The sequence below is a fragment of the Sphaerodactylus townsendi genome, linkage group LG02, assembly GCF_021028975.2.
Source record: "Sphaerodactylus townsendi isolate TG3544 linkage group LG02, MPM_Stown_v2.3, whole genome shotgun sequence".
Lineage (NCBI taxonomy): Eukaryota > Metazoa > Chordata > Lepidosauria > Squamata > Sphaerodactylidae > Sphaerodactylus > Sphaerodactylus townsendi.
In genome coordinates, this window is record NC_059426.1 from 14,907,972 (window position 1) to 14,928,008 (window position 20,037).

At 47.3% G+C, this 20,037-nt stretch overlaps 2 protein-coding genes across 3 annotated transcripts in view; both read left to right on the forward strand.

Moving 5' to 3' along the window:
• Positions 1-3,731, forward strand: part of ITGAV (integrin subunit alpha V) — a 106,582-nt gene extending 102,851 nt beyond the window's left edge. Inside the window, exons 29-30 of the mRNA XM_048485387.1 lie at positions 1,557-1,679; positions 3,010-3,731. Coding sequence (XP_048341344.1) covers positions 1,557-1,679; positions 3,010-3,105 — 219 coding nt within the window. The 3' untranslated portion in view covers positions 3,106-3,731. The remainder of the gene's footprint in view (positions 1-1,556; positions 1,680-3,009) is intronic.
• Positions 3,732-13,165: 9,434 nt separating this feature from the next.
• Positions 13,166-20,037, forward strand: part of FAM171B (family with sequence similarity 171 member B) — a 57,329-nt gene continuing 50,457 nt past the window's right edge. Inside the window, exon 1 of one of the 2 annotated variants that reach the window (XM_048483760.1) lies at positions 13,166-13,224. Coding sequence is in view for 1 of the 2 variants with exons in the window: in XM_048483758.1 (XP_048339715.1) it covers positions 13,402-13,549 (148 nt within the window). In the remaining variant the exon portion in view is untranslated. Of the gene's footprint in view, positions 13,225-13,303; positions 13,550-20,037 lie in introns of those variants that run through there. The other variant, XM_048483758.1, reaches the window with a different exon arrangement.

The following is a 20,037-nucleotide window of genomic DNA, read 5'->3' on the forward strand; positions in this document are numbered from 1 at the left end:
CTGACCCATGGAGTAGTGTCACATCATAACGTTTACTAGGCAGACTGTGTTTACGGGGTGGTTTGCCCAGTACGGGGTGGTCTTCCCCAGTTTCTTCCTACACTTTACCCCCTAGCAAGGGCTCTTTCTGCACGGGCCGAATATAGCGCCCTGGGGAAGGCAAAAACACCGTCCCCAGGGAACTGTTTGCATGGGGGGCGCAGCTGCTTCGAAGCCGCTGTTTCCCAACCTTGCTCCCCGAGCAAGGTTTTGGGGAAACAGCAGCTTCCAACCATGGCAGCGGCTGGAAGGCGCCATCCCTCCCCCCTTTCCCAATCGCCGATTCTTTCATTGCTCCCTAGCAGGAATCCGTCTGGCGTGATCGGCGAGGCCGGGGGACATTCTCCGCCCTGGCGCACTGCAGAGCTGTCACGCAGAGCCGGGGTAAGTCCTGGCTCTCGCAACGCCTACCAAATGGACGGTCTCAGGGAAGTTGTAATCGCTCGATCGGGGCGACGGCGCAGCGCTTACCGCCAGTCCCGGTAGTTTCTGGGATCGTTCGTGCGAACAGTTCCAGGGGGGTTGGGTCAGTGTCATGTACCCAACCCCCACCGTGGCCGTGCGGAAATGGCCAAGATGAGTAATTTTACTGCCTTCAGGAAGATGGAAGGCTGAGTCACTGCCAAGCTGGCTACCTAACTGACTTCTGTTGGGATCGAACTCAGATCATGAGCAGAGCTTGGGCTGCAGTACTGCACTTTACCACTCAGCACCATGGGACTCCTTCCTATTGTATTAAAAGGGGTTCTTTAAAAAAAACTTTTAAAATGTGAAACGTGCATATTGGCTTCTAAAAATGTCAGATCTAGACACAATGGATCTTTTTTCTTAATTCCAAGGCTTTTATTCACTGGCCATGTGTATATCCAAGGAGTGAAGCATGACTGTGCCATCCCATTGTTGTGGTACAGGATGTAATGTTGGCCTTGAATTAGGAGCACAAAGGAAAACACTCACAGTTGCAATGTATTTTAAAAGACGGTTGAAGATTTACATCCATTTTTTCACCCATTTTCTTCACTTTCCACCACTATTCTTATTATCAGGAATGTGACTGTGAGAAATTGTCAGAGCTTGTCATTAATGCCATGATATCCTCATGTTGTTTCTCTCTAAAAATATTTTTCTTTTTTTCTTTCTCGCTTTCTTTCTATTTTTCTCTTTCTCCATGTTTTTTTCTCTCTTTCTCTCTTTTTCTTTGTTTCTCTTTCTCTCTCTGTTTTCTTTTTCTCTCTCCTCTTTTTCTTTCTCTTTGTCCCTTTCAATAATTTTTTCTTTCTTTCTTTCTTTCTTTCTTTCCCTTTCTTTTTCTCTTTTCCCTGTTTCTCTCTCTCTTTCTTTCTTTTTCCATTTTCTTTCTTTCTTTCTTTCTTTCTTTTTCTTTCTTTCTTTCTTTTTCTTTCTTTCTCTCTTTCTCCCTGTTTCTCTCTCTCTCTCTCTTTCTTTTCCCATTTTTCTTTCTTTCTTTCTTTTTTCTTTCTTTCTCTCTGTTTCTCTCTCTCTTTCTTTTGCATTAGGTTACTACAAATATCTTGTGGGGTATCCTGCCAGCTCCAATGCAGGTGCAAATATGGGTAATCATATTGGCAGTCCTAGCAGGGCTATTACTTCTGGCTCTTCTGATTTTTGTAATGTACAGGGTAAGTGGTGTATTTGATTAAATCCTTGCTTTCTTTTTTTTTTAACCTCGGGACTGATGCTAGGCCCTGACCTGCGAGTCAGATCCAATCAGATCTTGAAAGCTAAGCAAGATCAGCCCTGGTTAATTCTTGGATGGGAGACCACCAAGAAAGTCCTGGGTTGCTATGCAGAGGCAGGCGATGGCAAACCACCTCTGTTCATCTTTTGCTTTAAAACCCCATGAAGCGTTGCTGTGTCCCTTGCAACTTTCCAGCATTTCCCATCAGACTACATGTGGCTTGAAACCACCTCCTGTTTCAGCATCTAGCAGTGCCCTTTCAGCACAACCGGTCTTCTTTCGAAATGGTTCAGCTGAGGCAAGAGAAGGCTGCATCAGAATGGACTGAGCCCGTTGGACTGAAGTCAGTTTTTAGCTGAGTTTATGGACAGAAGTCCTCTGATTATGGACGGAAGTCCTCAGTTTATAGACAGAAGTCCTCAGATTAGCCTGTACACTCCCACACACGCCAGCTGGGTGACCTTGGGCTAGTCACAGTTCTCTCAGCCCCACCTACCTCACAGGGTGTTTGTTGTGAGGGGGGAAGGGCAAGGAGATTGTCAGCCCCTTTGAGTCTCCTGCAGGAGAGAAAGGGGGGGATATAAATCCAAACTCTTCTTCTTAATGACAGAGCAGTTGTGAGTATCATTTTTACTGGGGACGCCTAAATCAGCTTTGGATCTTCTTATGCAGTGGAGTCCTAAGTAGAGTGTATTCCTTTCTAAACCCATTAACAACAATGGACTTTGAAGGGGATCAGCTGTGTTTACGATCACACTGTCAGGCCTTTTATGTATATTGAAGAATAAGCAAGATAGATTTGCGGGAAAATAGATTTGTGGGAAAAGTCGATCCAGCAATAGGCAGACAGAAAGGAAAATGTACTTACCGCAGTTCCAGATGCCCAAGCGGTAGCATAATAGCTGCAGCAATAAGTATTGCTTTAACCTACCATTTTTAAACAAAACAAAGGCGGCCGTATGGAGCAGCGGAATGCACAAACAGATGGCTCCCCTGATTTCATTTCATTTACCTTTGAATCAGCGTCAGCAGAAATACCTTGTTCCCTGACTCACACATGTGGAAAAGATAGCGGGGATACGCTTGCTTTCACTTTGTGCAAGCAGACAGCAAGGGGTAATTTTAGCACTTCCATCTGTGCGCTCCTGGAAATCTGTTGTGGGATCCACACCTGTGGTTTCTGTTAATTTACCCCCAGCCATACAAGTGAATAAACTCTGGTTCCCAATATGGAATGTGATGTTTTCCCTTCCTCCTGTCTTCCAATACAGATGGGATTCTTCAAACGGGTGCGGCCACCTCAGGAAGAACAAGAAAGAGAACAGTTACAGCCCCATGAAAACGGAGAAGGGACATCGGAGGCCTGAACAGTGTTTTAGCTGTGTCATTTACTGAAATACTTTACAGTTGACAGCGTCTTCCTCTTAAAATATGCACTTTTCTCTGCCAAGGGACAGAGAAATCAAGAACTGCACTGCAAAATGTCTCTTGAACGTCGAGAAAGGTCTTAAGGGCAGAATCAAAGCAATACCTTTTAACTTCACATTAATCCTGCTCACACACGTGACTAATACTTGAGCACTGATGAGCATATTTTTAGTGCCACAGTTTTCATTACCCAGTTTCAAAAGGCAAAGAAAGATTTCATTGAATGGATTGGTATGACTTGAGCAGTTACAGAGATGGCTACTACTTACTACTTCAGTTTAATGAACTACATGGACATTAACTAGAGACCTGTAATCTTGAATGCTCCCAGCTGGACTTTCCCCAAGGTACTTACAAGTTCTTCAAAGTACTACATGCCATTACATTTTATTGTCAAGTGAGTAACTGTACAAAAGATACCATGGGTTATAGATCGGCTTCCGTGATCTGCTTGCTGATTATTTTATCACTGCTGAAAACTATGCTATTTCTGTTGTATGGTACCTATTTCAGGAGTTGCTGACCTGTTCACTGAACATTTAATGTGGAAGATGCGCTTTAATTTTTTAAAAAATTAATTTAAAAAAAAGGAGCAGCAGTGGCATGGGAGGTTAAGAGCTCGTGTATCTAATCTGGAGGAACCGGGTTTGATTCCCTGCTCTGCCGCCTGAGCTGTGGAGGCTTATCTGGGGAATTCAGATTAGCCTGTACATTCCCACACATGCCAGCTGGGTGACCTTGGGCTAGTCACAGCTTTTCGGAGCTCTCTCAGCCCCACCCACCTCACAGTGTGTTTGCTGTGAGGGGGGAAGGGCAAGGAGATTGTAAGCCCCTTTGAGTTTCCTGCAGGAGAGAAAAGGGGGATATAAATCCAAACTCTTCTTCTTCTCTTCTTTAGTTTCCTAGTTTTGATGGGAGATCAGCAGAGTTTTTTTCTAGAAATTTAAGATCCCCACTATCTGTGGCAACAGAAATTGATTCTTCGATCCATTTTAATAACTTTCCTAAAAGTCCACGGGGGCATGTCAAATATGTTGCTGTGTGCAAGAAGCAACTTTGGGTTTTCTACATTTAAGAAGATTCAGATTCTGGGTGAGGAATCTGCATACAGAATAAATTATACAAATTAATATAATTCCCTGCAGACTCCATTATGCTTTCAAAACTTTTCAGGCTGGCTCTCTTGCTAAGTCTCTTAGTAGCTGGTTACCAGCTGCTTCAAACCGGTTCTTTTCCACCCTCGTGTTATCTGTTCAACACAGCATCATTTCCTTTTCGGCGGCGTTACTTTCCCATCCAGCCTTAATGGAGATTTCAGCTGACTTAAGATGCCTGAAGTCAGGCTAGGGTAAATTTTCTTTCTCAATGGCAGTGCGTTCTTATGGCTGCCAATATGTCCTAAACCTACAAAACCACATATTGGATCCAAGGCCGCCCTGTGGGATGCTGGTGGTACCCCTAGGGTTTAGCTCGCTCTACATGCCAAGTACAGTGGAACCTCAGTTTTTGTTGGTAATCCATCCGAAAAGAATCGATGAAAACCAAAACCGATGAAAACCGAGGCAAACTTCTCCATCGGAATCAATATAAATCCAATTAATCCATTCTAGGCACTCCAAAAAACATACCAAAAACACATTTTTGGGTAAATAAACATAGCGCTTAATGCTGAAAACAGTAACAAACAATAACACAAGTCCAGCTTCAGAGCCAGTGGACCAATGCCGCACCAGAAAGCTGTCCAAAGAGGTCTGTTTCTGATGCCTCTTTAAGATTTGTCTGAAATGAGGCAAGATGTTGCCATTAAACAAGTTGCAGACATGGCCTGCAACAGCTTTGTCCGGGTGATTTTTCTCCACAAACCCCTGCACCTTACTGCAAATCGATGGAAACCGAGGCAAATCGATGGAAACCGAGACAAATTTTTCACTGAAAAAATCGATGAAAACCGAAGGCAATGAAAACCGAGGTTCCACTGTACAATTCTCCTGTTTCCCTCTTCTGTCTGGCAGCATATGAGCTTCCGTAGGTAAACGTTGCAGCAGGTAGGGGCATTTGTACCAAAAAAGGCTGTACATCCCAGATCTAAGCCCATGCTGTGCTCCAGCGTCTGGTTTCTGTTAATGGGAGACTAGACTCCCCCGTGATCATGTGAACTCTACCGGAGGTAACTTTTCAGAGACAAGGAATGACAATAGAGGCATCATTGCTATGGTACATGTGGTTATTTTTGTTTCATTGTCTCTGTCTAAACACATTTTGATGGGTTTTGAAACCCTGTCAAAACCTGCCAAAGATGTTTGACCAGAGATCATAACAGGACAGAAACAAACAAACAAAAAACCCAACCTCCAGCCTTTGTTTTGTATGACTCTTATTATTTCACTTGGAGACCTCTGACAACCTGTTCTTTGTACACACGAAAACAAATGTGGAACTCTTCAATGAAAATCCCAACAATAATCCACTGCCCCAGTCCGCATCAGACTTTGACGTTGTATTGAAGATAGGGGTGTTATCTATGTGTTGATTATAATTTTGTACTTTTAGTTTCGGTACACCATTGCTTAATTTCCTTATCAGTCTCTAAAAGGTACTGATTTAATTCAGCTTTCACTGGCTTCAGCATAATTTCATGTAATGGTTGGAAACTGGATTCATGGTTGGTCGAGACAGCGTGACAGTTTATGGGGGTCTGTTTTGTTTTTTAGTATTCAAGTGCAATATCATTTTTAACCAGATCTGAGTAATTAGTTACCAAATTATGATTAGCAGCCTGCCTGCTCTGTAATTTTGTCAGGTCCCTTTCTCCTGCGAAGACAGCCAGTTATACATGCACAACTCACTGCCGTTTTAAAGTCAGTTCACTTGTACATGTTCATAGTTCAATGTCATCCGTTAAAAAAGCACACCACATTTGATATGACGCGAAAACCTCTCTGCCGCTTATGATCCATGACTGTCATTTCGAAAGCAACATCAAGTCATTCACACACGCATGAGTGATATTGCTTGTCGGAACTTGATGACGGATATGCATAGATGCAGATTCACTCTGAATGGGTTAATTGCCTCAACTGAAAACCAGAGATTACAAGAAAGTATTATTTGAGTTGTTTGATTTGTGATGTCTGTTCTGATCATGCATGAAATCACTGGGGTTGACTGTGTGTGAATGAACTCATTCTGCGGAGGGCTTTGTGTGAAATGAAAGGTTCCAGGAAGTCAGGGAAGAAATCGTGATGCTTTCGTGGCCCTGAGGACTGTATGCTATATAAATATTTTTGATTTAACATACAGGCATACTTCCCGTTTTCTCCTTCCCTTCCAACTCCCAGTCTCAAGATTTTGTGTGCAACCAGATAAAGAGTCTCACATTCTAAATCGAAGCCTAGTCCAGGGAGAGCATAAAATGCGGTACAGCCTAAGTCATCCAGAACCGTGTGTGTCATAAATTATCTCTCAGATATCTATATCTGTAAGAACACAGAGCAAAAAATACTAAACTGAGTTGCTATGTCATTGCTGACAAAAGTGTGTAAAATTGCCCACATTGGGTAAAGCACAACATATGATATGAATTTTGCAAGTTGCTAACTCTTTGATTTACACTACAATCCGGCACATAGAATTGCTCTGTCCATTGAAGACGCTTTGCAGTTAGACCAATGACGGAATGGTAACTGATACTACAGTGCTTCTGCTATGTCAGTATGTATTCACGCCCTCCCATGTCTTTTCCTTGCAATTACTGTGTTCCATCTCATTTCAGTGTGCATCAAAACATCGTCATAAAAAGCATTACAATTTTTACTTAACGCGAGCGGCCTGCCTTTCTAACACAGAGAGACGCAATGCCCAGGATACTAAGACTCACTGAACTAAATCTATCCACCCAGAAGTGCTTTGGGCTCAGAAACTCCCTATAGCAGCAGTGGCATAGTGGTTAAGAGCAGGTGTACTCTAATCTGGAAGAACCGGGTTTGATTCCGCTTGAGCTGTGGAGGTTTATCTGGGGAATTCAGATTAGCCTGTGCACTCCCAACACTCCTACATACACCAGCTGGGTGACCTTGGGCTGCTCACAGCTCTATTGAGCTCTCTCAGCCCCACCTACCTCCCAGGGTGTTTGTTGTGAGGAGGGAAGGGAAAGGAGTTTATAAACTCCTTTGAGTCTCCTGCAGGAGAGAAAGGGGGGATATAAATCCAACTCTTCTTCTTCTTCTACATGCTGCATGGCAAAAGACACAGACACACAAAAGTATGACATTTCTTTGCCCTTTCTTTGTAATATCAAGAAAAACTTGGTGCATGACACAGTGCTGGCTCAGATCTTGTAGTTCTCTTCCCCTTGTGGATTAAGTTCTGCTGTTGCTCAGTGTGCACTTTCAGTGCTAGCTGCTCTCAGTTCATGCAAGGCATACTGCTTTTTGTGAGTTGGAAGTGTCTAGCATTGGAGGAACACACTAAGCAGGAAGTCTACCATCCAGCATTGTGCTTTTCATTGCCTTGATCCCATGTGACGCCTCCATACTAAAGATTAAGGGGAAGGTACACCCACAATAATGATCAGAGGAAATTTGTACCCACCAGGCTGAAGACTAAAAAATCATTGTGTTAAAAAAAGAAAAAATATTTACTATGTTCCTATGTACCTGTATTGTACAAAATTGCTTTGAAATAATTTTTCAACACTGCTATGATGTTATAAAATTCCTTGTGATTTTTTAGTCTTCAGCCTGGTGGGTACAAATTTCCTCTTATCATTATTGATCCCATGTGAGGCATCTCAGTGCATGAACTCATCACACTGTGTTAGGTTTACTTTTCTAGATGTTACCGGTAAGAGGACAAAAGAGTCCAAAGCCACAATAGCTCTGTTGTGTCTTACAATATCTGGCTAAGCCCATAAAAGAAAGGCTAGAGCAATTCATACTATATCACAAGGAATCTTGCGATTCACAACTATATGTCCAAACTTTCACGGAGGTAACACAAACCTTTTGGCAAGCCTCAAACAGAATTTTGGCATCTTAGCTGACATTCATGGTGTTGAGACTGGGAATATTTTGCAGTGTATTTTTATTTACATGCAGATGTAGTGTTTATTTGTTAAATACGTATGAGACTATCTGCATTCGCAGGTAATTCATAAAATAGCTGTTTATTTAAGGAGCTGTTTGCCACACTTTGAATTTTTTTGGATTAGCCTGTGTCTTCCTGTCCCATGACTGCCTAGCAGGGGTCTGCAACCTGTGGCTCTCCAGATGTTCATGGACTACACTTCCCATCAGCCCCTGCCAGCATGGCCAATTGGCAGGGGCTGATGGGATTTGTAGTCCATGAACATCTGGAGAGCCACAGGTTATAGACCCCTGGCCTAGTGCTAAGCAATCTGAATCAATAGTCCCTCTAACTGTGTTAGGGAACTGCGCGAAAGTTCCCTAACCTCTGTGCGGAACTGAGCCACCTGCGGGAGCTCCCCCTGCTGGTGGCTGCTCAAACTGCATGGCATCAGTAGGATGTCTGTGCAGCTATGCACACGCTCAGCTCACAGGGAACATTGCTATTATCTATCCTTTATGAACATCTCACCTGTTGCCAAAGGTTGGGAAATATCTGATGTGTTTGAGAAGTTAGGATAAATACAGACAGCTGCATTCTTGTATCAGTTGAACTTTCATGGCCACCTGTAGTGAATAACGTAGCTTGTTGAGGAACTTCTCTATCCCACACACAGACACACACAATTGCTATTGAGTTCCCTGGTGAGATGGAATCTTTGAACCAACTCAAGTCCGTACTGTATAACTTCGATCCCAAAATACTTCATGCTCTGCCATTATTCATTTTAGCTGAAAATGTCAATGTGCTTCTGTCATAGGAAATCCCATTAAAGTTAGGAGTATTTCTTTGGAAAGAAATGATGGGTTTAATTTTGCACCAACAAGAGAACAATACTGTAACACAATGGAATAGAGAGTATTTTAGGGGAATCAAAATAAACTAGCACTTACAATTCAGCGTTCTTTTGATGGAGCTGCATTGATTGTTTGTCTCTGAAGTGTGGATAGCCAATAACACAAATCTATGTGGTAGGATGGAGCAATAGTCAAGGTGGTTTATAGAAGAGGAATAAGTGTTATCAATTGCCTCTAAACTGGTCAGTCTTTAATCCTAGAAATTCAATGACATTAAGTGTTTTTTTTTTAAATTTCAGTGGGAAATCAGATATAATTTCAATTATTCGTATAAATCAATTAAGCAAGATTTTATGTAAATAGTGGAATAACTAATGTTTAAATTTTTGGAATAAAATACCTCACTCACATGTTGTTTAAATGTATTTTCTGGAATGTTCTGAGATAAAGCGGAATGTTCTGAGATAAACGTGACTGCCAGCTTGCGGGTCACACACTCTCACCTGGCCTAAAACTGACACTTTGGGTTGTGAAATGTGAGATTGCCTGGGACTAAATTACTCATTCCAAGTTTTGACCCTGATACTGTATGATATGAATAAAATAGCAGCCCACCCATCATTAAGACATCACGTATGCTGAATTCAAATTCTGTATGCCTCACCAGAAAATATGTGTCAAGAACGAAATGGGGGAATGCAGAGGTTAGAGTACAGGTGTCAAACTCATGGCCCTCCAGATGTTATGGACTACATTTCCCATCATCCCCTGCCAGCATCATGCTGGCAGGGGATGATGGGAACTGTAGTCCATAACATCTGGAGGGCCGCGGGTTTGACACCTATGGGTTGGAGGAAGTGACCAGGGCCATTTTAACCCATGGCCGGACCCCTAGGCTTTTAGGAACTTTGGGACCCCTCCAGCACTTCAGTCTTTCACCCCACTACAACTGACAGCCTGACCTCGGTACGGTAGGTACTATATTGCAGTCCATAGCCCTATATCAATTTTGAGGGTCTCCTAAAGAATTTTACTCACAATTGTTCTCACATGGGATCAAGGTCACAACTAGATTGTAGTCCTCATGGACTCTCCTGCTGATGCCACCCAAGTTTGGTGAGGTTTGGTTCAGGGGGACCAAAGTTATGGACTCCCAAAGGGGGTGCCCCCATCCCCCATTGTTTCCAATGGGAGCTAATAGTTGAAGGCTACACCTTTGAGGGTCCATAACTTTGGACCCCATGGACCAAACTTCACCAAACCTGGGTGGTATCATCAGGATAGTCTCCTAAAGATACCCTGAAAGTTTGGTGCTTCTAGCTTAACAATTGCGCCCCTGACAGCAGGCACCCCCAAATTTCCCCAGATTCCCCTTTAAAATCCACCCCCTTCGGCATGGATGTAAAAGGAGAATCTGAGGTCCCCAGTTTAAACATTGAAAGTAATGGTGTTTCAGGGTGGGGGATAATCCACCTCCAAACAGCATCACTTTCAATGTTTTAACTGGGGACCCCAGATTCTCCCTTTAAGGTGGATTTAAAAGAAGAATCTGGGCTCTCTAAACACCATTGAAAATGATGCTGTTTGGGGGTGGATTCCAGCATCACAGCGGCCACTCATGGGTGGGGGTGCAAAACTCAGATTTTGCACCAGGCTCCATTTTCCCTAGCTATGCCTCTGACCGGAGGGAAAGGCAGAAGAGACTGCTGGCTGCCCAGCCGGTGGGGGCGGGCAGGGGAGTCTGCCATCCCTGACCTCGGAGAGCTCCCCGCACTGAGGCTGGGGGCGTGGCTTGGGAAGGCGTGGCCACGCTCCCGAACCCCTCCCATAAAAACTCTATACCTACGTCCCTGGTAGGACTGTGTGTTGCTGAATCCAGTGATGACTGCAACTTCCTACTGAGGCGTGCTCATCCCTAAGCACTGAGGAACTGCACTGGGAGAAGTGTTCAGTTTAAATAAACAGGACTCCTGTGAAACACAAATAAGATTTTATTGCGGATTAAGCTTCTGTGAATTAAAGCCCACTTTGGCAGATGTGTACAGAGGTTCATGTTAAACAAGCTTATAGGATGTTAGGAAGAAGAATTCGTATTTATACCCTGCCTTGAGGAGTCCCAAAGCAGCCTACAAACTCCTTTTTTCCCCCTGCAAAAGACGCCTTGGGATGAAGGTAGGGCTGAGAGAAATGTGACTGGCCCAAGCAGTCTTCATGTGTAGGAGTGGGGAAATAAATCCAGTTCACCCAGTAAGAGTTTGCTGCTTGCGTGGAGGCATGGGGAATTGAACCTGGTTCTCCAGATTAGAGTCCTAACTAGTACACCATGCCGTACTAGGCAAGATCTGAGCACGCAAAATTAAAGTGCGCTCAAGAAAAGTGCAGAGGCCTTTCCCAATAGCAGTCGTAGGCAGTCTCCCTGGTTTTGCTGAGCTGGTTAGCACCTGTGGCCTCACTATTCAGCTTTTTATCAGTTTGGTTCTGTAGTGAAGACATCAAAGAAGTATCTGTTTTGAAAAAAACAAACCATCAATCTATTGGTCCCCCATGGACTAATAACATGACCTCTGACCTGTTTGTAGGTATACCAGCTGTTGTTGCCAACCTCCAGGTGGTGACTAGAGATCTCCTGGGATCACAATTCATCTTCAGGTGATAGAGATCAGTTCACCTAGATAAGATGCCATGTTGGAAGGTGAACTCGATGGCTTTATACCCCTCTGAAGTCCCTTCCCTTCCCAAACCCTCCCTGTCAAGAGCAAAATGTAAGCAAGGAAACCCCTTGATCACTTCACCTTGCATTTTGTTTATTGGCTTGGTACACCAAAGGGCAGCCCCACGTGGAGTGAGTCGCAGTAGTCTAGCCTAGAGGTGACCATTTCCGGAGCACTGTGGCAAGATCAGTCCGGGACAGAGAGGGTGTCAATGGTCTCGTGCCTGGCGAAGATGACAAAAAGCCTGGCATGAGACCTGGGCCCCCATCGATAAAGAGGAGTCAAGTGGCACATCAGGACTCCTGGACGGTGCAGGAGTCAGAGGGCTGGATTTGTCCTCTCCCAATTGGCTGAAGCACAACTGGGGGGCGGGGCAAGTTTCACTGGCCCATCTTGGGCCCGTGGAATAATTCTGCCAGAGCAGGAGACTGCAACCTGAGGCTCTCCATATGTTCATGGACTACAATTCCCATCAGCCCCTGCCACCTGAACCTGTGGCTCTGCATATGTTCATGGACTACAATTCCCATCAGCCCCTGCCAGCCTAACCTGTGGCTCTGCATATGTTCATGGACTACAATTCCCATCAGCCCCTGCCACCCAAACCCGTGGCTCTGCATATGTTCATGGACTACAATTCCCATCAGCCCCTGCCAGCCTGACCTGTGGCTCTGCATATGTTCATGGACTGCAATTTCCATCAGCCCCTGCCAGCCCCTGGACCTGTGGGTTCCCACGCATATGTTCATGGACTACAATTCCCATCAGCCCCTGCCAGCCTGACCTGTGGCTCTGCATATGTTCATGGACTGCAATTTCCATCAGCCCCTGCCAGCCTAACCTGTGGCTCTGCATGTTCATGGACTACAATTCCCATCAGCCCCTGCCAGCCTAACCTGTGGCTCTGCATATGTTCATGGAATACAATCCCCATCAGCCCCTGCCAGTCTAACCTGTGGCTCTGCATATGTTCATGGAATACAATCCCCATCAGCCCCTGCCAGCCTAACCTGTGGCTCTGCATATGTTCATGGACTACAATCCCCATCAGCCCCTGCCAGCCTAACCTGTGGCTCTGCATATGTTCATGGACGACAATCCCCATCAGCCCCTGCCAGCCTAACCTGTGTCTCTGCATATGTTCATGGACTACAATTCCCAATTGGCCAGGCTGGCAGGGGCTGATGGGAATTGTAGTCCATGAACATATGCAGAGACACAGGTTGCAGACCCCTGTGCCAGAGCGAGAAGAGTCACCAAAATGCCAAGGTTGCGCACGCGCGGATGGGGTGTGTTGTGTGTTGTCTGGTCTTGTGTGCGTTGTCACGTGTTGTGTGTGTTGTTGTCCTGCCTCAACAGAAGACGCCTGTCCTCTCCGCGCGCCCCGAGCCCTCGAAGTGGCTCGGGCCACGCGCTCTTCTTCCAGGTGAGGGGAAGCCCCGCCCCCCGCCGTCACGTGGGGGCGCGGGCCCCGCCTCCTGCCAGCCAGCCCGCCCGCCCCTCACGCCGTGGCGGCCCCGCTGCCGCCGGGAGCTGCCGGCCCCGCGCGCCCTCCGCCCGGCCTGGCCCGCAATATGCCTCCGCTGCCCTCCGGCTGGTCGCCATGCCGCCGCCGCGCCTCCTCCTCCTCCTCCTGCTGCTGCTGCTGCTGCTGAGAAGCCGCCCGGGCTCGGCAGCCTCCCCCGACTGGCGCCCGCAGCCGCCGCGGAGCGCCCTGCCCGGAGCAGCCTCGGCCGGCTCCTCTGCTGCAGGTGGGTCCCCCCCCCCCGCGCGCGCGCGCGCTTGGCAGCCGACGTCCCCTCCCTCTTGCGACGCGTCCCGGGGCTCCCCCTCCCCAAATTGGGGGCTTGCACCTGCGGACCCTGCAGCGCCCTCCCTCGCTCCCTCGCCACCCACCCCAGCCGGCTCTCGATTCGGCTTTGGTGTTTGTGCGGGGAACGCGTGCCGCTGGACTCGCGCCGTTCGTCCAAACGGGGCGCCTGCGCTCGCCCCTTCCCAGGCGCGCCGTTGACTCCGCCGTCCCCTGACGGGCCTTGGAGCGCGGGGGTGGAAGGGAGGGGTTTGTCGCATCCCACCCACCCCTGCCTTCTATGCATTTTGCACGGTGCGTGGCGTTGCCCCGGCGTCGCCTCTCGCTTGCGCATCGCCGCCTGGTTGCTCCCGAGTTTGCCGCAAACCCCGGTTTGCTCTTCCCTTCCTCCCACCCGGGCTTCCAAACCTCCCTATTGGCCTTGTTGGCACCGCCTCCCGGAGCCCAGGAGGGGAAAAACGTCTTTGCACGGACTTCTGCAAAGGCTGCTAAAAACATCTTTGCAAAGGATGCTAAAACACCTTGGCGGAGGCCGGTGTTTTCAACAAGCGCCAACGTCAACCAGAGGCCAGGATGAGAAAAACATCTTTGCACGCGCTTTTTGCAAAGGATGCTGCAACGTATTTGCAAAGGCCAGTGATTTAAACGCACGCAAATGTCAACTCTGTGCACGTCTGGAAAGCTGGGATGAGGTGGCGGCGGCAGCTCCCTTCCCAAAAGCTGCTTCCTGCCCTCTTCTCCCTCCTTCCTCTGTTGCTTTTCTCTTTGCTTCATTTTACAGGTTTGCTCTCGTTTAATGCCTGGCCTGGCTTGCATTTCTTCCCCTGGGATGCATCGCTCCCCCCCTGCTGCACCTGTACCCCTGCTCTTCCATGAAAAAAAAAGCCCTTTAATCTCTGGCTTTCCTGCTTTCCTCCCACAGCTTGCAGTCTCTGCTGCTCCCAGTGGGCCACCCCTAGACATGCGTGTGCCGTTTGTTATTTATGGCCAGTGTTGCTGGGGAGAGGGGTCTGGGCCGCTGCGTGGCTAATGAAGCGGGTCTGTGTGCCCCTTGGGGATGGTGCATCGGCTCTCCCGGTTGCTCTGCCTATCTGGCGTGGGATTTGATGGCTCTCTCGGAGCAGCAGCTGCTGGCTTTTACAGCTGCTGGGGAAACAGTACTATTGGAAATTAGAGCATCCTTCGTCATTCTGCACCAAGAGAGAAAAAAATTATGCTCTTCCCTGCTGGAAAGTGCTTTTTGGTTGGGTTTGAAGAGCACAGAAGTGTGCTGGTTAGAGGCAGCGTGGTGTAGTGGTTCAGAGGGGGTGGGCTGTAATCTGGAGAACCGGGTTTGGTTTCCCACTCCTCCACATGAGCGGCAGACTATAATCTGGTGAACTGGTTTTGTTTCCCCACCGCTACGTTCCTGCTGGGTGACCTTGGAGCTAGTCGCAGTTCTCTCAGAACTCTCTCAGCCCCTCCTACCTGACAAGGTGTCTGTTGTGGGGAGAGGAAGCCACCTTGAGGCTCCTTACAGAAGAGAAAGGCATGGTACCCTGTTTCCCCGAATATAAGACATCTCCTGAAAATAAGACGTAGTAGAGGTTTTGCTGAAGTGCGAAATATAAGGCATCCCCCGAAAGTAAGACATAGCAAAGTTTTTGTTTGGAAGCATGCCTGACGAACAGAACACAGAAAGTGGCCCATCATTGGCTTGGTTCTGTAGTTTGACACCTATGGGTTGGAGGAAGTGACCAGGGCCATTTTAACCCATGGCCGGACCCCTTCATGATCCTCTGAAGATGCCAGCCACAGATGCAGGCGAAACGTCAGGAGAGAATGCTGCTAGAACACGGCCATACAGCCCGGAAACCACACAGCACCCAAGTGATTCCGGCCGTGAAAGCCTTCGACAATACATAGAACACAGAAAAATAAGACATCCCCTGAAAATAAGACATAGCACATCTCTGGGAGCAAAAATTAATATAAGACACTGTCTTATTTTCGGGGAAACACGGTATAAATCCAAACTCCTCCTCTTCTAAACAGGGTCAGGAGACATGTCAGAGTGCATTATTTCCTCTTTTTCATCCCTTGGTATATTTAGGATTGGGTTTTCTGGGCTGTGTGGTCATAGTCTGGCTGTTTATCTCCTGACATTTCACCCGTATCTGTGGCTGGCATTTTCAGAGGCATGGCTCAGTAAGATGTCTTTCTCTCCACGGCACAGTTATGGCACATAGATGCCGGTGAAACTTGAGGTCTCAAAACTACCAGACCACTTCCACACAACTCGGAGAACCCACAACAGCCAGTTGATTCGGGTTGACCATTTTTAGGATTATAGGATGGGTCAAATGGGGCTGAATTTGACCTGCAGCGTTGTTTAAAGCAGATCTTGCATTTGTTTTTTGTTTGTGGCCTCCAGTGTGTGCATCAAAGCTTCTGTGACGCCCCTCCTTGTTGACCTAATTTTCCAAAACAAATTTCCAGTCGCTGTCTGTGTTTTTGACAGCCAAAAATATGTTTCAGCCTTGTTTTGTTTTCAGTCTCTAATTAGAATGGGAGGAGATGTCTGTCTGCTGTTTGGATACTGTAGTGTTTGTTATTGGGGAAATGGGTCAGCATCTCGGGCTATAGATCGGTCAGAGGGTGACGCTCACTTCCCAGATGACGTTCTCTGGTAAGCGTGGCTCAGCAGTTTTGTGCTGCTGGGACTATAATCACCAGATGGACATGCTAGCCAGCGTAAGTCTTAATTCCCTTCAGTGACTGGCAGAAATCTGTGACCTCACTTGTTTTTCTTGCTTTGCTGAGCAAGAAAATGTGTCATTTCTCCTGCTGCTGGCAGCGTATACATGCAGAAACGTGGCGGTGAATGAATCCGCCTTGATGCCTAAGAATTGGTCCTTGAAGCTATATCTTTAACGAAACCTTGTTTCAGTAATGGTGTTGGCACAGAAACGATTGACGTAATCAGTGAAACATTATGTTCTCAAAGATCTGGAGTTCTTTCAGGCACATTATGCACAAGCCTTGAAATGATACTGCCAGTGGTGGGATCCAAAAATTTTAGTAACAGGTTCCCATGGTGGTGGGATTCAAACTGTGGCGTAGCGCCAGTGGGGCTGGGCGGGGCATTCCGGGGGCGAGGCCGGGCATTCCGGGGGCGGGGCATTCCTGGGTGGGGCTGTGGCAAGGACGCAGCCACTGCGCCGGTCCTTGGGCGGGAAACAAATGTGTGCAGGCCCAGGCTGCCACGCACGTCGGTGCACCTCCAAACTGCTTCAAGTTCTGCTCGCTACTGCTGAGAGGAGGGGTGTAACTAAGGCAAAAATCACGTGGCAAAATCACCCAATTAGTAACCCCCTCTCGGCACACACAAATAATTAGTAACCTACTCTCGGGAACCTGTGAGAACTTGCTGGATCCCGCCTCTGGATACTGCCTTGATTCAGCAAAGCAGGTCAACCGAGCCTTCGTTCCATTCTGCTTCAAAGGGAAAGCTCAAGGAAAGTGTGGAATGGTTAAGTAGGCACTTAAGGAAGACGGCATCTGTGTGAAATGCACGTTTATCAATGGAATTGCCAGGCTGAAAACTGGCAAAGATTTCCGACCCAGTGCAACTTTTTTTCATCCCAGTGTTAAAATTGAGAAATATAAACAATGAACTATTGTAAAAACCAAGATTTGGGGGAAATGAGCATCAGGAAAATAGGGAGAAAACAAAGGACTTGCTGGGGAAAAGTTGAGGGCAGCAGGGGAAAAGAAGGACCCAACATGAGATAGAGCAGTGATGGGGAACCTTTTTGAGACCGAGTGCCCAAATTGCAACTCAAACCCCACTTATTTATCGCAAAGTGCCAACCAGGCAATTTAACCTGAATGCTGAGGTTTTAGTTTAGAAAAAACCAGTTGGCTCCCTCTTCCTCCGCCCCACCCGCTTGAGCAGGGACCACCCTGCTCTAGCCTCCAGCAAGTCCCATGCGCACCACTCTGTGCCTCTCTAGCATCTCTGCCTCCTCTGTGCCCCCCCCTCGGGCAGCAGCCACCCGGAGCACAGGCATCAAGCCCACCAGCCGAGTCCTCCCTGCTCACTGCGGTGCGTGCACATCATTCTCAGTGGCCCAGGCCAGCCTAGATGTGTGTGTGGGCGTGATTTTCCACACCCCCCATGACGAACTCTGTGTGCGCGTGCCCAAAGAGAGGGCTCAGAGTGCCACCTTTGGCACCCGTGCCATAGGTTCACCATCACTGAAATAGAGTGTCTCAATCAAGCAAGCCTGCAAGACTTAAGCAAAGCTATTAATGATAGGACATTTTGGAGGACTTTAATTCATATTGTTGCCTTAAGTCAAAAGCAAACACACAGAGGGCCCATATACTCAAGATAGCGTAATTTTCACCTGGGATGCTGTGCCAACTACCTTGACCATGACCAAAAATACTAATAAGAGGTTAAATTTATACCCCATCCTTCTTTCCTATTAGGAACCTCAAAGTGGTTTTCAAACTCCTTCCCTTACTCTTCCCACAATAGGCACGTTAGGAGTAGAAAGGGGGTAACTTTTTTGTCAAATTCATTTTGACAGCTGTCAATCAAATCAGTCTTTTCACCTGGGGCAATTCTGGGCATTGGAGGTTGGTACAATCTATCCAGTCTAATTTGACAGCTGTCAATCCTTTCATTTGGGGCGATGCTGGCTATTGTTGGGAAGGAAAGTAAGTATATGTTGACTTTGTCCCACAGTGCAGGGTAGTGGTCAGGAAGGTCATTCTGAGAGAACCATGCAAAAGGGGCACAGGAATTGAGTAACAAAGATGTATTTGCTGCCCCCCCCTCTCTCTCACACACACACACTCACACACACACTCACAGCAAGGAGAGTACTGCTCCTTTTCCTTTAAAAAAAATCTTGCCTTGCAAAGCAACAGTGAGGGACCTTTCTCACACCCCCAGGACTACACAGCAAAAAAATCTTGCCTTGCAAAGCAGCAGCGATGGGGTTCTTTGCTTTGGCTCTCCCCCCCCCCCCACCTCATGCCACCAGGGCTACACAGTGAGGAAGGTGCAGCTTTCTGTTTAAAACTCACCAGTCACCAGGATGGAAGGACAAAACTTTTCTCCCACCAGTTGGTCCAGGAATCCCTGTGCCGCCCCCTACTGCCCTAAAATTCCTCCCTGTCCCCTTTGATGTTTCCACGCCCACAGGGGGCAGTGCTGCTGACTTTGGCAACCCCCAAATTTATCATTTATGTAGCACATTTTAAATCATCATCATGTTTCACATTCGTCAGCTCCAAAGAACCTTCCCTTTTCCCATCTCGCTCCTCACAGTGTCACGTCATCGTTAGATTTCTGCAAGTTCTATTTGCAGAAGTCTATGACAAATCTAACAATAGCATTAATGGTGGCATGGTTATTGTGATGCTGAACAGTGGCTCTGAGCCCCCAAGTCTGCCAACCAACTTAGACCCCCCCCCCCCTCAGCAGCAGTGGCATAGTGGCTAAGAGCAGGGGCACTCTGATCTGGAGGAACTGGGTTTGATTCCCAGCTCTGCCGCCTGAGTTGTGGAGGCTTGTCTGGAGAATTCAGATTAGCCTGGGCACTCCCACACACGCCAGCTGGGTGACCTTGGGCTAGTCACAGCTTTTCGGAGCTCTCTCAGACCCACCCACCTCACAGGGTGTTTGTTGTGAGGGAGCAAGGGCAAGGAGATTGTAAGCCCCTTTGAGTCTCCTTCAGGAGAGAAAGGGGGGATATAAATCCAAACTCTTCTTCCTCTTCTTCTCCCTACAGAAAACCACACAAAATGCCAACAACAAAGACACCTTGGGTCTAGCCCAAGGATAATATTCTACTGGTGATCCATACTTTTTAGTTAACTGCTTGTAAAGTTTCTGTACTTTGCTGATATCATTCTTCTTGCTGTTAGTCTCCTCAAGTGTGTTAATGAAGAGAAGGCAGGCAGACTTAACAAAATTAATGGTAACTGCAGCATAACTCTTAATTTTTAGAAAGGGATCCATGGTAGAGCCATGACATTCCAGCTCTGTAAAGAGCAAACCAGTCAAGGCATTCTTAGAGCTAGAACTATGAAACACATACAACAATGATTCTTGCTGGAGTAGAATTAGCATCGCTGTTTGGGTGGTAGATAAATATGTAGACACCTATAGCAGTGGTGGTGAACCTATGGCACGGGTGCCAGAGGTGGCACTCAGAGCCCTCTCTGTGGGCATGCGTGCACAGAGTTTGTCATGTGGGGGGGAATCCCGCCCCCACATCTAGGCTGGCCTGGTACGCTGGACTTAATGTGCATGCACCTCAGCGAGCAGGGAGGTTGGCGGGCCTGGTGCCTGTGCTCCAGGTGGCTGCTGCCCGGGTGGGAGGGGGGGGGGGCAGAGGCGGCAGAGATGCTAGAGAGGCGCAGAGTGGCGCA